The following is a 14972-nucleotide window of genomic DNA, read 5'->3' on the forward strand; positions in this document are numbered from 1 at the left end:
GAAGACGTCGTAGATATTACGAAAGGAATGATTAATTTATACCCGCGTGTATCTTGCCATTACCATACTATTATTATTATTATTAATATTGTTAGTAGTACTCGATTACATTATTATTAATATTAATATTATTGCCTTATTATTATTAATGTTATGGAACCTCTAGTCCTAGGTTACTTTCGCTGCCACGAAAGGATAAGATTTTCGAATTTTTTACTATTACGTGTAATTCAAGTTTTCCTGTTGCGCATGCGCAGTAGAAAGAAAGTTAGCGGAACTCAAATCTCGAACTATAGAGAGTTGAAAAGTAGTAAAAGTAAAAAAGCACGAATAACATTTGTATTTGTGCTGGATTAAGTTTGATAATTGAAAATTGAGTTTGATGATAACATTTTTTTCGTATTCGCTTTGGTAAATATTAGTTTTATTTAAAATTGAACAAAGCATTTTATGTTTTTCAAATACGGTACATAATCGTAATATCGAATTTTGTAAACTGATAGTAAGAAACTCTATAATTCGAGACTGGAACTTTGATCAAGTTCACATTGAACGTAAACTGACTTAATTTTGTTATTTAAGCGTGTATACTATACGTGTTTGTTCCTTCTTCTCTTGTGCGCAGGCTATAGCTTAATTACTTCCAATAAACGCAGTTATATCGAATCAATGACCGATACAAATTTAGATATTAGGATTATTTAAACAAGAGATTAAAAACTAAAAAGTATTGTTTTTATACTGCATATGTACATATGCAATATGAACGACAGTTTGTGTAATAATATGTACCCCTCTTCTTAGTTTACTTTTGTATATTTTGCGACATTTGATATTAATTTTATGAGGAACGTACTTACACTTTATCTTTGTAATTAAATGTGAAATGAAAGAAAAGAAATGACATGAGAAAAGGAAATTCGATGTATGAGTATATACGAATTGACGGAATTAAAATTTAACGCTATATTTAAATAGAAGACGTGAAATATCTTGTCATCTTAAAATAACTTGATCATTCCTATTCTTTTACATAAAAACACTTTTCGACTGTAACTTAAGAAACATGTCTGCTAACGTGAAACGTGCCAGAAAAAATTAACAACTTCCATTAAATTGGCAAATTTCTCATTAATATCGTAAAACTCGCGTTTACAAAGATCAGATCAGTGTACATAATATACAAAACAAATGCAGAATATATAAATATAGCACATACGTTCTGAATTATATTCGAATTGGGCAGGGTAACCAAGTGAAAATATGTAAATTTCACGATGTGTAATGTACACTTTATCGAACTTGTAAGTAGTGTAGAAATAGAATATTTTACACGTAACAAAATATACAAACGACAATACACAAGTTAAATTATTTGTTAGATCCATGTATAACATGCATAGTACAAAAGTGTTTTAGCTTTATGTACTGGTAATTATGAGAAATACCAACTTAATAGATGTATTTGGTATGTACCTAGTTAAGAAAACAATAAATTATTCTGAACAGATAAAGCGTTTAGTAGCTTGTGAAGTATGAATTTTCGAAAACGCAAGTATTTTATATCTAAGTAGTTAAGAAACGCGAGCAAGGGAAATCAAACAAAGGAACAAAGTTTTTTTGTTTAAAAATATTTAATTTGTTGTTCTATTATCCGAGGTTAGAAGCGATAATGTACAAAATCTGAATAAATAAGATTCTTCAATATTATTGAATTTTAGTTCTAGGGTAAAGTAATATATCCGCATATTTTATTTATATACAATATGTATAAATAATGATGTGATTTGACTAATTTTGTTAAAAGAATATTTGTACTTTTTACGTAAAACTTCAGTCTTTTACAAACTTTCTTGTAATTAATAAACCAGTAAACACAATATTAATAAAATCCATTAAAATTATAAACAAACTCATAAGTTTTAATTTTAGTCCTTAAAGGTTGAAATATTTTGCTCCAATGTCGAGACATTTGTTTTAATCCAAAACATTACTATACTGAATCGATAATGTTGCATGTGCCAGGAAAATGATGATAGTGTCAGATAACTTGTTGTGAAACGAAAAAGCATTGCATGTACATTTCTGTTGTTTTGTTGACCATGAGTTTGATGATCTTTTAAACTTGCCCATAGCTAAGAAATCAAACAGTATATCTAAACGAAATTAATTTCAAATTATTTTTTAGGTTCTAAGCTTTTATCTAATCTTTCAGAAGTTGCAAAATTTATTCCACAAGAGTCTTTTTTATCATAACCAAGTACACATCTTAAAACCATTTAAGTCTTCCTTAGTAATTTCTTCTTATCTTTAATAGTAACGAAAATAATTTAGATGAACGTTTTAAAATTGACACCCTGTATATTAAAAATAAAAGATATATTTTCTTCATAATTGGATAGGCTTTTTACAATGGCAATGTACAAATATCAAAATTGCAATTATACTATAACATATGTATATATATAAGCTTCACATTTAAACACAAGATTCTTTATTATATTTTTTTAATACCAATATTTTAATAATTATAACAAGGGTTTTTTAACAAGAGATGTATAACATTGTATACAAATTTTCAAAAACCTATAGATAATTTCAGTTATGCTCTTGCATCATTAATTGTTGATGGAACTCTTACCTCAATTCCATCTAGTTCCTTAGACATTACTATTTGACAGCCTAGCCGTGACCTGAAATTAAATATTATATAACTGAATATGTCAATAAATATATTTATTGCTATACAAATTAATACTAATACACAATAAGATTTCTATTTATCCATTTGAAAATCAACATTGTAAATATGCTAATTCCAACATAGATTTGTAATGATTATAGGGTCATAAATAAAAAACTATGAAAATTTATTATAATTTCAGTTTCGTAGTATTCAGAGATAGCGATTTGAAATTCTACATTGAGATGCAGATTTCGAAATACCCAATACTAACCTGTTTTTACATAAATTTGAATAGAAAAATTCACTTTATAAAATATTAAAAGGTAATAGAATTAATAATGTGAATGATTTGATACTGATTATTAATATTACTGATTATAACGTATCTGTTAATTCATATGCTAAATCCAACATGTCTAATTCTTCATCTGTTGGTTTGTCAGGAAGTGCATCATAAACTTCTTTCGAAAATATTAAACAAGTTAATGTTCCTTCACAAGCACCTATATCAATTATATTTTAAGATTACAACATACTTATATAATAAAGTATCAAAAGTTAAAAATAATAAGAATATTAAACTTGATAAAAATGAAAATTTTCAAATATTTTCTACCTCAAAATTATTTATTTTAAATTAAGTAAATTATGCTTCTTTAAAACATACCATATCCACCTAAATCAATTTCATTATTTACTACTATGTCTAATATAGTATCTCCTACTTTCCCTTTTGCTTTGATTCTCTCTCCACTTGCTTTAACAAACGTTATATTTACTCTGAAAATAATATTTATGAAAGATAAAAATTATTTCAATATAATTATTTTCTTTATTTTTTGTGTTTCTTCAATTAATCTTCTCTTAATTATACCTTAATTATATGTATCACTTATGATAATAGAAATAATTTAAAAATAAGATATACTTGTCTTAATAATACATAAATAAAATTCGTATATCATATATTTATAACAGTGTTATATTTTTAGTTGTTCACTGTCAATGTTGTTCTTATTAATACTATTCTATTAATACTATGTTATTTTTCTAGATGTTATACTCCTACAAAGAGAAAAATTTCTTAGACATTATTATTAGCATTATTATTTTGACACCAATTTTATATTGGAAGGCAAGTACTGAAATTCTATTAAAAAAAGAAGGAAAGCACAAGAAAATTTGTATCACTTACTCTTGTTTTTCTGAAAGTGGTTGCGTGGTCGATATTCCTCTTGTTGCCTGCAAAAAGGGCAACGTTGTGTTGCTTGTATATTTTGAATAATTTGATGCAATACCGAGAATTGATCTCGAAAATTTTTGTAATTGATTTACTAACGCCATTCCACTGTCATAAATATCATGAGTATGGGACACCCTGACCGAACACCAGATAAGTATTGCGGAAAATATCAATTGTAGATCAATTGTACTTTGTACAAAAACTTCCACGGCATTCTTCGGCTGCTATACTGGGACGTTCCTTTACTGTGATAGGTTATAAAACGATTCCTAACACAAGTGACGTATCTCTACCGGACACGTGCTCTTCGGGCCACACGTTTTATGATACAAGACCAGCAAAATGATCAATGTGTAATTTTACATATCTTACATTTTTTTCAAATGAAATATTGTTTTTATTAAACGTTTAAAACCTCAGGCAACATTTATTTCATCTGATTTCAGTTTTACAAATATATATCTATAATACATATCTGTATAAATTACGGTCTGGTTATATCAAACAGGAACCGACACTCGCTAGGGAAAACTGCCCAAAAATTGAATCGTAAAAACCAATATGAAAGACAACAAATTTCTCGTTCTGCGGAACAAATAGAAATGAGCAGAGTATCTTTATCTTTATCTGAGACATTCAAAGCGTATCACGCATACGCTAAACCTGAAGAAAACTTTCTTGTCTTCCATGTTCATTTTTCCCTTTCCATTTCCGAACGGTTTCTTCTATATTTATTTATATGTTCGTGATTGATGCTATTGACAACATACAACTAAGGGGAAATACGAATAGTAATAGATAGATGTATAATTCATTATGCAATTTTATAGAATTAAATCTTATTTATCTTCAGATATAAAAACTATATTTACCAGCTGAAACACTAACGCATATGCAGTATAATATAATCTACTTAACAATCTCGTTTTAGTTATAATATGTGATTAATTCTTTTGCTATTTCGCTATAAACAGTTTCTTGTGCATACAATATTTTTTTATAGTATTCTAATATATTGTTAGATATTGTAAAGAAAGTAAAGTACAGTTATTGAAGTTTGGGAACATTCAATGTTAACCTTGCTTCAAAAAATAATCTTTCGAATGAATGGGGAATAGATTTTTAGTATTATAGTTGGTATAATGTCATCATTGTTTACAATGTGTTAGAGTTAAAGAAATGAGACAAATTAATATTTCAGAAGCAAATTCAATATTTAAATGATGTTATTTTAAAATGGCAGATGATATGAATGTTCTTTTTATACGAGGAAATGGAAACGTATGTATGGTAATGGAAACGTAATGGTTTTAACATTATTTTAGTACAAGATCTTAGCATAATAGTAATTAACAGTATCCACTACCTTTTAGTCAATTTTTGAAAAATGACATATATGATAATTTGCAATAGTTTGATAATAAAATACTTGTATCAATATTAATAACGTATAATTTGCTATCTCAAAAAGATACAGACTCAGCCAATGATAATGTTTGGGATGATAGTGCATTAATAGAAGCATATGATAAAGCAATATATTTAGCAAAAGAAGAAGTTATCAAGCGAATGGGAATGGATGTTGGAAATTCTCAACCGAAAGAAAACCTACAAAATCTTAAGCAGCCTAAACACGCAAGTAAATTACACAAGGTTGTGATTTTGATAGAATATTACAAATTTGATACAGAATATTATTAAATATATTGATTAAGAAGCAAATTATTTTATTTTGCTATTTACTTATATTTATTTGTATACACATCTTCTCTCTATAGAAATGGATCATAGGAGCACCTTCTCGTGCAATATACTCAGAGGATGGAGAAACTTATGAAGCTATAATATCAAAAATTTACGAAAACAATGGCACGTGTTGAAGTGGTTACCACTTCTAAGAAAACTCTACATCTGGTCTTTTTTAGTTTTCTCAAGCACTGAAGCCATCGACAGCGTGTAGACAAAAGACTGCGACGAAGTCAGGCCATAAACAGTAGACAGGCGACGTTGGCTTCGGGGTTTTTCAGTTATTAGGTAACACAGCTAGCGTGCGGATCTGGACCAGCTCAAATTGTATTTTTACTTATTACACTTCTATTTAAATATATTTTCTACCTTACAATTTATCCACGTGTTTTCTCTGTTTACACACCGAATAACCTCAACAGCACGTGTGTTGTAAAATTTGTAGGTAATACCTTTAGCATGATGGTTATGTCAATTAAGAAATGTACTAAAAATACATATATATATGAAGTAAAGGCTTTCGCATAGTCTATCACAGTGTCATTCAGCAGGTCCTTAACTGGGCAGGAGTACCTGTCAATGTCTATGGGGAGACCCGTGGGATATAGGGTCATGAACCATAAACATGCATGTTACTTATTGTTCATTATTAGCTGCTTGGAATATAATTCTCCTCATTAGACGAGTGATTATTACTACATATATCAAGGCAAACATTTATACATATACATTTATGCACGGGAAATTCTAATACATTGCCTGTAAGGACAGTAACCGAATGGCACTCAGTCATTCTATTAAATGACAAAAATTTCTTTTACTCTGTGTTTAGGCTATGGTAATACACAGAAAGTCGAATTGAGTTCTCTTTTAGAATCAGAAGGTTTGCAAAGTCAAATAGCACAACAAAAGAAAGCTTTGGAAGAGAAATTCAATGAAGAGAACGATGAGACTTGTGAGACTAATTTTTCTACAAATGTAAATTCGAAAAAATATAATGTAGAAAAAATGGATTGTGACTCTGAAGAAGCAAATGCGTATAAACATCACTTCATACCGGGACCATCTTTCAATTCGATGACTGATATAATGCCACCTGCACCTCCTTTACCACCACAATTAATGGCCAAGTAAGTACAATTTAAAAATTCTAATGGAATGCTGAATACTTCTAATATTAATAAGTAATTTGGAATAAGTTTAACATTTTATTTGGAAAAAAAATACGAAATTTTAATAAAATGTACTAGATTACCAGATAATGATACAGACGCACTTTCAAGTATGTTGATGTCATGGTATATTAGTGGTTACATGGTATATTACACAGGTAATTATTTCATATAAGTATTTTATTGTATATTAAATTTTCAATGGACTATGTTATTTCTTTTGTAGGTTATTACCATGGTTTGAAACAAGCAAGAAACAATCAAGAGAACAGGAAGAACTGTTGATTATATCAATTTTTTCAATAACAATATAACAATAATATAAGATATAATAAAATATAAAACTCATTGTATTTATTTACTTCAATTATTTGAAATAAAGAACAGCTTTATTTTCATATAAGACTTTAAGACTTTTTTAAAAATAATTACTAAGATAAGAAAACATAAAAAACATATTTTTGATAAAATACACTCACATATATATGTCGGGTTATCATTAGGATTTAAGGCGCGTAATGATCCTTCGTTTGAATTAGCCATTGTTTTACGAAACAGAGAATATATTTACGCGAATAAACAAGGTTTTACAAAATATTATGAATAATGAGTTTAATAAATAATAAGATTAACAAACGATAAGTTTAACTAATAATTAGATTAAAGATTAATAAGTTTAACGAACAATAAGAGGAACGAATAATATGTCTTACGAATAATGAATTTAACGTATAATGAGATTAACGATTGATAAGTTTCACGAATAATGAATTTAATTAACGCTATTAACAATGTTCCGGGGTTCAAACGAATCCACGGTCAACAGGATAACTCTTTACTATGTGTAGAATAATTTTAAACACAAACTACAATTGCTGAGACACTCGGTAAATTGCTCGATGTATCACTTTCCAAGGTGATCACACGAATGAATATCTGATGAAAATCTTTTTCGCTATACGATTGCATTTGTTTGTTATATGCTCGCTGGAAACATCGAGAAGGTTCCAATCGTTGTTGCTAGGCAATTTCTGTCAAAAGTTTGTTGTATACTCTTTGGAAACATCGAGAAAGATTCAAACGCCGTTACTAGGCAGTTTCTGTCTGGAGATTGATTCCTAATACAACGTGTGTCCCATTATATCGACATCTCTAAAGTACAATTCTATGTGATTTCTAGGGAGAACAATACAACCGATCCACACCTTCGTCAGGCAAAACGTTTATCCCGTGACCGTGGCTACGTTCAGCGACCAGTTGTCACCTCGAACCCACTTTCGCTTTCACAAATATCAAACAATTACAAATGACAATTGCTTAATTACAGTTATGATAAAATCTAGGCTAAAGCATTAGAAGGCTTCCTCAAAATTGCAAAGGGAAGGCTCCGGTTTTCCTTTCATCTCCGACATATATAATACAAGGATATAATACAACCGAACATTTTAAACTTAGCCTATAGCGCGTGCGCGCACACACATGCACACACATGCGAATGATTTCTCGAACGATAATCCATTTATTTATATTTTTCAATATCTGTCCTTACGATTGCGTATTTATTTGTTCCACGTATCATATTTATCTATTTGCATAACTGTAGGTGACATTTTTTTTAACAATTTTGCTAATATTTCATAACTTTTTAATTCATATTTCAAAGTGGTAACAGGTGTTTCTTTCTTTTCAAGTCTCCTCCATATCGGGCTTATTTCTAGTAGCCACGCTTGCTTACAAAGCAATTTTATATCTGCACAAGAATATCTTTCAGTACATTTTACTATGTGGTTTACAATATCTGTATTTTCTAATAAGTGGTTGCTAAGGTATAATTTGAATATACCAAGTCGAGCAACTTCATTGGGTAATGATACGTATATTTGCTTTTCGAGACGCCTGAGTAAAGCTGCATCAATGCCCCTAATAACATATTTACAATAAATATTATCGTTCTATTATACTAATAATAATGAAGGAATACTTCAAACAACACAATAACATATTTGGAATTTGGAGAAATATTACGATATTTTCTACTTAGAAAACATTGAAATAACGTGATATACGTACCAAGGGGAATTAGTTGTAGCCAGAAGAACTACATTAGAATTCTCATTAGACACTAATCCATCCAATCTAGAAAGAAGTTCTGATCTGAATCTCTTTGCAGGTTCAGACAATATACAGTCTCCTTTATTTGTGGCGATCCAGCCAATCTCGTCGATAAAAATAATTGTAGGCGAATGACTATAGGCAAGTTCAAATAAAACCTGTTCAGTTTAACAAATGTATTATTCATTAAATATTATATTCGAAATTCCTTAAATTCATTGCCTCATCACGAATATGATATCATTTCGTTTTCCAAACAACTATTCTATTTATATATAAATGACGAAAAATAAAATCAAATCTTTTTATACCTAGAATCTCTCCTTCATAGACAAAGGAACAAAGAAACTTACATAGACAAAGCAACTTACACGTATATACTTCTCGGAATCGCCTCTCCATTTGCTGACCAATGAGCTGGCAGTTATGTTAAAAAAGGTGCAATGGCATTCTGTCGCGACTGCCTTCGCTAACTTCGTTTTCCCTGTTTTGTATATTTCTTGTAAACACGTACAGAAATGAAAAGAATACGAGTATCTTACCTGTACCAGGTGGGCCGTACAGCAAAATACCTTTCCAGGGGGAAAACGGGCCATCAAAAAAGATAGGATACTTAAGGGGATACACAACGGCCTCCTTAACAGCGGTTTTACATTCCTCTAGGCCTATAACGTCATCCCAATGTACATTTAATTTGTTTACTATGATCTCCTGTGACGATACAAAGATAAAATGGCGTCTTCTCTATATTAAGTAAGTGTTACGTAATTTGATATTTGAAGCGTTACTGAAATCACGTCATCGTCGATATACGTTGGACGGTTTATCGACGGGAATTTTATCGTTTAAAAGCTTTACGATACGTATATTAATCGAAAATAACTTACGCATGAGATGTCCTCAGCCTCGTAATTCCGGATTATCTGAATAAAGCTTTTCAATGCATTTCAATATCTTCGATTGCATGGATGGTTCCATTGGGACGTTAAATAGCTCTTCTGATGAACGTCCATCACTCTCATTGGGGAATATTGACGTCACTGTCATTGCGAGATTAATATGATTCGTATTGTCATCAGTTATCTTCTGCTGTAGATTCGTCTCTTTCACAGGCTCACTTCTCGCTTGTTTACTAACAGATTTGGCTTTTGTCTCAATACTTCTACAAACACTGGATCATATTGTAATACGATACGTTGAATACGATACGTTGAATACGTTGAATACCGTTTAATATCGTTAAATAATTTAAATTCTTACGTTTTGCTTGCATTTGTCACTTCCCTCGTCATTTCCCTTCCAGTTATTTTCTTACACAATATGGGATATTTTTGAAATTTCATCTTGTAATAATTTTCATACTCTGCAACGATAATTTCCAAATCGATGTTGTCGCAAACCCGATGTTCGGGAGATAGACGAGCTTCCCGGAATAATACATCGCTAACGTCTATATACATAAAAAAATGTAGTTTTTAATTAATTATAGTTTTTAACTAATTAAAAATATTTTTCGCAATGACTGAACACTATAAGATAACCATCAAACAACTATTTTATCTCTAGGTAAGACAGGCAAAAGAATGTATTTACTATATAAATCCTCGAAGATAATTTCTTGTCTTCTGCTTTTTAATTTCCAATTTTTAGATGGATAAGAATAATTTGAATTTATACTTCATATATTTGTTTATAACTAGTTAATCTACATAATCGATTGAGTTATTCTTAACTACTGAATTACCGATGTCGAATTTTCAAATTTGGTTTCGCCTTCTCTCTCCATGATGTCCACTGATTTCTATTTCGATTGGTCACTGACACTATTCAAAAGAATTGGAACTAGGAATATATTTTAATTATAATATACTCACCCATTGTGTTCCAAATAATCACATACAAGGTGTAATATGTTCCGATGACGTTCCGAAATACGACTCTCCTCCTAATATAATTATTTTTTCATTACAATAATATAAGGTTTTTCATGTAATTTTTTGTTACATTTGCGAATTCAACGAGTTACACATGATTTTTCATGAAACACGAACGTTAAAAATATTTGATACAGCCTAATTATAAAAATTGTTAGAAGCAAAAGTCATAGATACTATGTGCGAGTATCGCATGAAACGAACAGCTATTAAGAGAACTGCAGCAATATTACAAATCAAATAACAAAACACACTCGTCTGTGACGTGGAAATTCTAAAATCTAAAATCTAGAATATTCCTTACCTTTTTTCGCAGATTATAAAATATCTTATTCATACTACCTTGCATCGATAAATCACCGTTCATAGTGACACTTTCAAATCGCCTATCGTTTCTCAATGGATACGAGAATTTCCGTTTATTACTTTAAAAACAACCCGTCCATTGCGTTTCTCTTAAAAAATTCTTTCAACTCTGTTGAAAACCGAGCATCAAACAAGAGACAAACGATTTGTTGTCATGGAAATGTTTGGTTCACACATAAGCAACGCACAAATATAATGATAGAATAGCTGAGTGTGTGTACTGTATAGTAAGATGGATGCAACATGGAAATAGAAAGAGAACACCATGTATAGATACTTCCTGTCCTTGTTTAATCAGGCATGCACACTAGTGGACACTGACGCTGCTCGTATACCGCTGTTACATATTTCCTGTACAAGTGCGCGTCATTATACAAGGACGGAACATCCTCTCTCTACTTCTCTATCGCGTTTTTAGTTCGCTCACGCGCTCTGTACTTATATCTATTACATTTCCACCATAAGCAGCGGCCGTGCAGTGACTTACAAAAGTTCCGAACGGTTCCATCCTGGGCGGACGGTTAATTGCGTTCGGTACTTCGAGGCAGGAAGGTGAGTACAGAATCGCTCCTCTTAGTACTCTTATTAGAAGTGTTATCATCGAATATAAGTTTTTTCAATAAATTCTTATCGTTTTACAATCTTTCTAGAATACAATGACGTCAGCAATCGATCATTTTCGCGAATTTATTGTAAAATAATTGGGGGAATATCTGGAGTTCTTTATCGGTTTCGACTGTAAAATCAGCAACTATTCGAATTTTTCATTCATAATTGTGACATTTTCGACTCTTCCGTTGCCAAGACTCTCTTGAGAGATTTTTGGCACGTTCCATCACCCTTGTTAAACGAGTGCACATTGGTGGATATATTGATTTTAAAAACCAATACGTGTACGAGATTTATTATCTCACTGGGACAAAGAAATCCGTTTTATTCGCGAATTTTCCGTGTTTCTTCTTAATTTTCGTGAGTGTCTGGCGCGGAGCATTATTTGAATGAACTTTTCATCGTTCAGATTATATTTCGTTTAAAAAGATTGAAATTGATGTCGAGAAGAAATGAAACAAGGTGCTCGGGCATTCTTTCGTTTCCCGGGGAAAGAGAAATATGAAAAAAAACGGTCGTTCTTCCTTCTGCCATTTTCGTCCATTACCAAAATGGCATGACCCAAGTGTCTCGGGCCGTGAATCAATCAAGCGAATTTTGAATAATTTTTGAATAATATCCAGTTGGCTATATGGCTAACTATATCCTAACCAGGATTTATTAAACAATATATAGATTTAAAAAAGAATATATAACGACATTACTTGTTTAGGCTAGATTGGTTTAACTTGTATAGTTTTAATAACTGTGTAAGATCAAACAAGAACTTATCGTTAGTTTGGCGAGATTTGATTACACGAAGCAACATAATTGCTTTGAAACTCAGGACAGAAAACAATGTCAACCGGTAGACGCGTTTGTCTGGTGAACGTGTAACGCGTGAATAATAGATAGCGACAATCACGCGAACGCTAGTTACAGCTGACTTGGCTTACATTGTAGCATTCAAACTAGAGTATACGAGCCGTAAGCGCTATTGAAAGTTCAAAGGCCGACTAGTGAGCTTCATCCTATCTCATTTTTTAATCAGGCGATGGATCGACGAATCGTATTGATTTCGAGGATTATTATAGTTCTGTGGCAATTTTAAAGCGTGGTTTGTCTAATCTTGTCTCGTTAGCTACAGACTCTTTGGCGAGCAGCCTGAAACTTGATCCAGTTTCGAGAAAATGAAAAATTCGTTTCTTCTCTTTGCTTCCCTGTTCCCTCTTTCCTCCTTTTTCCCTTTTTACATCGCGTTAAGACCCGTTAAATAATATTGACTGCCGTGGACGCTGGCTGAGAAGTGCACTTTATAACTAGCTTTAAAATCACTGACGTCGATGAGGACAAAGGTAAGTTAGAGGGTCATTTATCTGAGCTGGTGTTATTCGACCTGAACTCTGCAGCTTTTCAGAGCTTCTTTCGTTTTTCTTTTAAGAGCAGAGATGTTAACTGGTCTTTTGTTACGTGTAAGAAGTATGTACTAAAGCTTATTTAGCACCAATTGGTTACTCAAAGTCGAGATATACATACCTATATTATATTAATACGTTACAGAAGATTACGCGTTAGTTAGCTTATGAGAATTTATAGTGTGTCACAGATCACAAAAGCAGAATGACTACTTTTTCATAAACGATATATGTATATGAATTGAAAGTTTAACTATTACGCCACATACTTCTCTCGATAAACGTCGTCGAGTGCATATTGTTAAAGAATATTAGCCATTTGAATTAAATAGTTTCGAAGATACTAATGCTTCTGTGAAGTTTTTGCAGGCTGTTAATTTTTTATTGAGATAGTACAAATTTTGAATAACTTCGATTAGAAATAAAAATCACATTACATTAACGCGTAGAATGTAACGTAACGTAGATAATGTAAATATAAATTATATTACAAGGAAATAATACGGGTAAGTAATGTGAAACATTCTGGTTAAAATTGCATCCTTTGAAGGCTAGGACACACAGTACTTACGAAGTAGATTAAGTACCAAATGGGGTACTTAAGAAAATTCATGTTGTCATTGTTTAATAAACATCTTCAGCTAATAGCTTTCTGCAAAAGCTGGTTTAAGTTATGCTAGCTTATTCCTTATTAATTGCAATTATATTGTTCGTATCTCCTAGAGGATTAACAATCCATTTTTATAATGGATAATAAAAGTAAATTCCTATTAGGTTGTCCCAAGTTTCTTTCGTTTTATAAAGAAATGACAGATGCACAACATATTTTGTTTTATGTTATTCTATATTATTTTACATTAAATTGGAAAAAGGTGGATCACACGTAATTCAATAAAATAATATAAAACGAAAAATGTTGTACATCTATTACTATCTTATAAAACGAAAGAAACTTTTAAAACAACCTAATATTTCTCTACTACGACGCTTTTACAGTGCTAAAATATCTGATAAAAATGTTAAGAAATTCTAATATTGATTTAAGCGTATCGATTTATCTGCTCTTCATATTTAATCAAACAGAAATTGTTAATTATGATTTCCACTTAAAAGCGGATTGCATATTATGAGGATAAATTATCAAATTCATCTCTAATATAGACATTAGAGAATCATTCATAGCCGCAATCCTGTTTACCGCTAACATTCCTGGTACTCAATAATTCATTAGGTGATTGCTTTAGCCGCACAGAATACACCTACAAATAATTAATCGCGATTAATATTCCATCGACTTTTGAAAATCCCTCATGTGATCTATTTCATGCGATGAGAATACGTATAAATTGAGATTGCGATCGACCATCCTCAGTCGGATAAATCGAGTGATTCAAATTATAACACAAAAAAAAGTTAAAACTAGTTACATTATCTTATTCAATTTTTATGTATTATTTGGCGGAAGAAACTTTGGTAATTGGTAAGTAAAGTTCACCTCCTTAATGTTAATGATTTTAATATGTTATTAAGCTCAAAGTTCTAAGGAATTTTCTATATATATATATATATATATATATATATATATATATATATATATATATATATATACATAACTGTATGCGTATATGTATAATATACGTATAACAACCAAAGTTCAGCTCTCAAGTGTACGCAAAACTTTTATGTTCATTTTACGCTATACCAGTATGT

The 14972-nt window shown here is 30.8% G+C and overlaps 2 protein-coding genes across 4 annotated transcripts; one reads left to right on the plus strand and one right to left on the minus strand.

Annotated features, from left to right (window-relative positions):
* Positions 1 to 2360: 2360 nt before the first annotated feature.
* Positions 2361 to 4215, minus strand: LOC126875874 (adrenodoxin-like protein 2, mitochondrial). Of its 3 annotated transcripts, none has more exons than XR_007693737.1 (4): positions 3882 to 4029; positions 3615 to 3751; positions 3354 to 3466; positions 2361 to 2693 (listed from the first exon to the last, which is right to left on the minus strand). XR_007693737.1 is itself a non-coding variant. In XM_050638781.1 (3 exons), the coding sequence occupies exons 1-3, from the start codon at positions 4028 to 4030 to the stop codon at positions 2683 to 2685; spliced, it is 273 nt and encodes a 90-aa protein (XP_050494738.1). In that variant the 5' UTR covers positions 4031 to 4215; the 3' UTR covers positions 2361 to 2682. The 3 variants fall into 3 exon arrangements, 1 of the variants encoding a protein (XP_050494738.1); XR_007693736.1 differs by having other exon boundaries at positions 3561 to 3751; XM_050638781.1 differs by lacking the exon at positions 3615 to 3751 and having other exon boundaries at positions 3882 to 4215.
* Positions 4216 to 5969: 1754 nt separating this feature from the next.
* On the plus strand, positions 5970 to 7250 carry LOC126875881 (survival motor neuron protein-like; the record flags this gene model as incomplete). The annotated part of the gene is made up of 4 exons (XM_050638783.1): positions 5970 to 6120; positions 6508 to 6805; positions 6926 to 7005; positions 7074 to 7250. Coding segments are annotated over 4 exons (588 nt in total), but the record flags the coding sequence as incomplete, so codon positions are not given.
* Positions 7251 to 14972: the final 7722 nt, after the last annotated feature.

The sequence above is a fragment of the Bombus huntii genome, unplaced genomic scaffold, assembly GCF_024542735.1.
Source record: "Bombus huntii isolate Logan2020A unplaced genomic scaffold, iyBomHunt1.1 ctg00000059.1, whole genome shotgun sequence".
Taxonomy (NCBI): Eukaryota; Metazoa; Arthropoda; class Insecta; order Hymenoptera; family Apidae; genus Bombus; species Bombus huntii.

Excerpts from the sequence above, each read along its gene's own strand:
- LOC126875874 (XM_050638781.1), bottom strand. The coding sequence starts at position 4,030 with ATGGCGTTAGTAAATCAATTACAAAAATTTTCGAGATCAATTCTCGGT. Across the intron at positions 3,467-3,881 it reads CCACTTTCAGAAAAACAAGA|AGTAAATATAACGTTTGTTA; the intron begins GTAAGTGATACA and ends TATTATTTTCAG.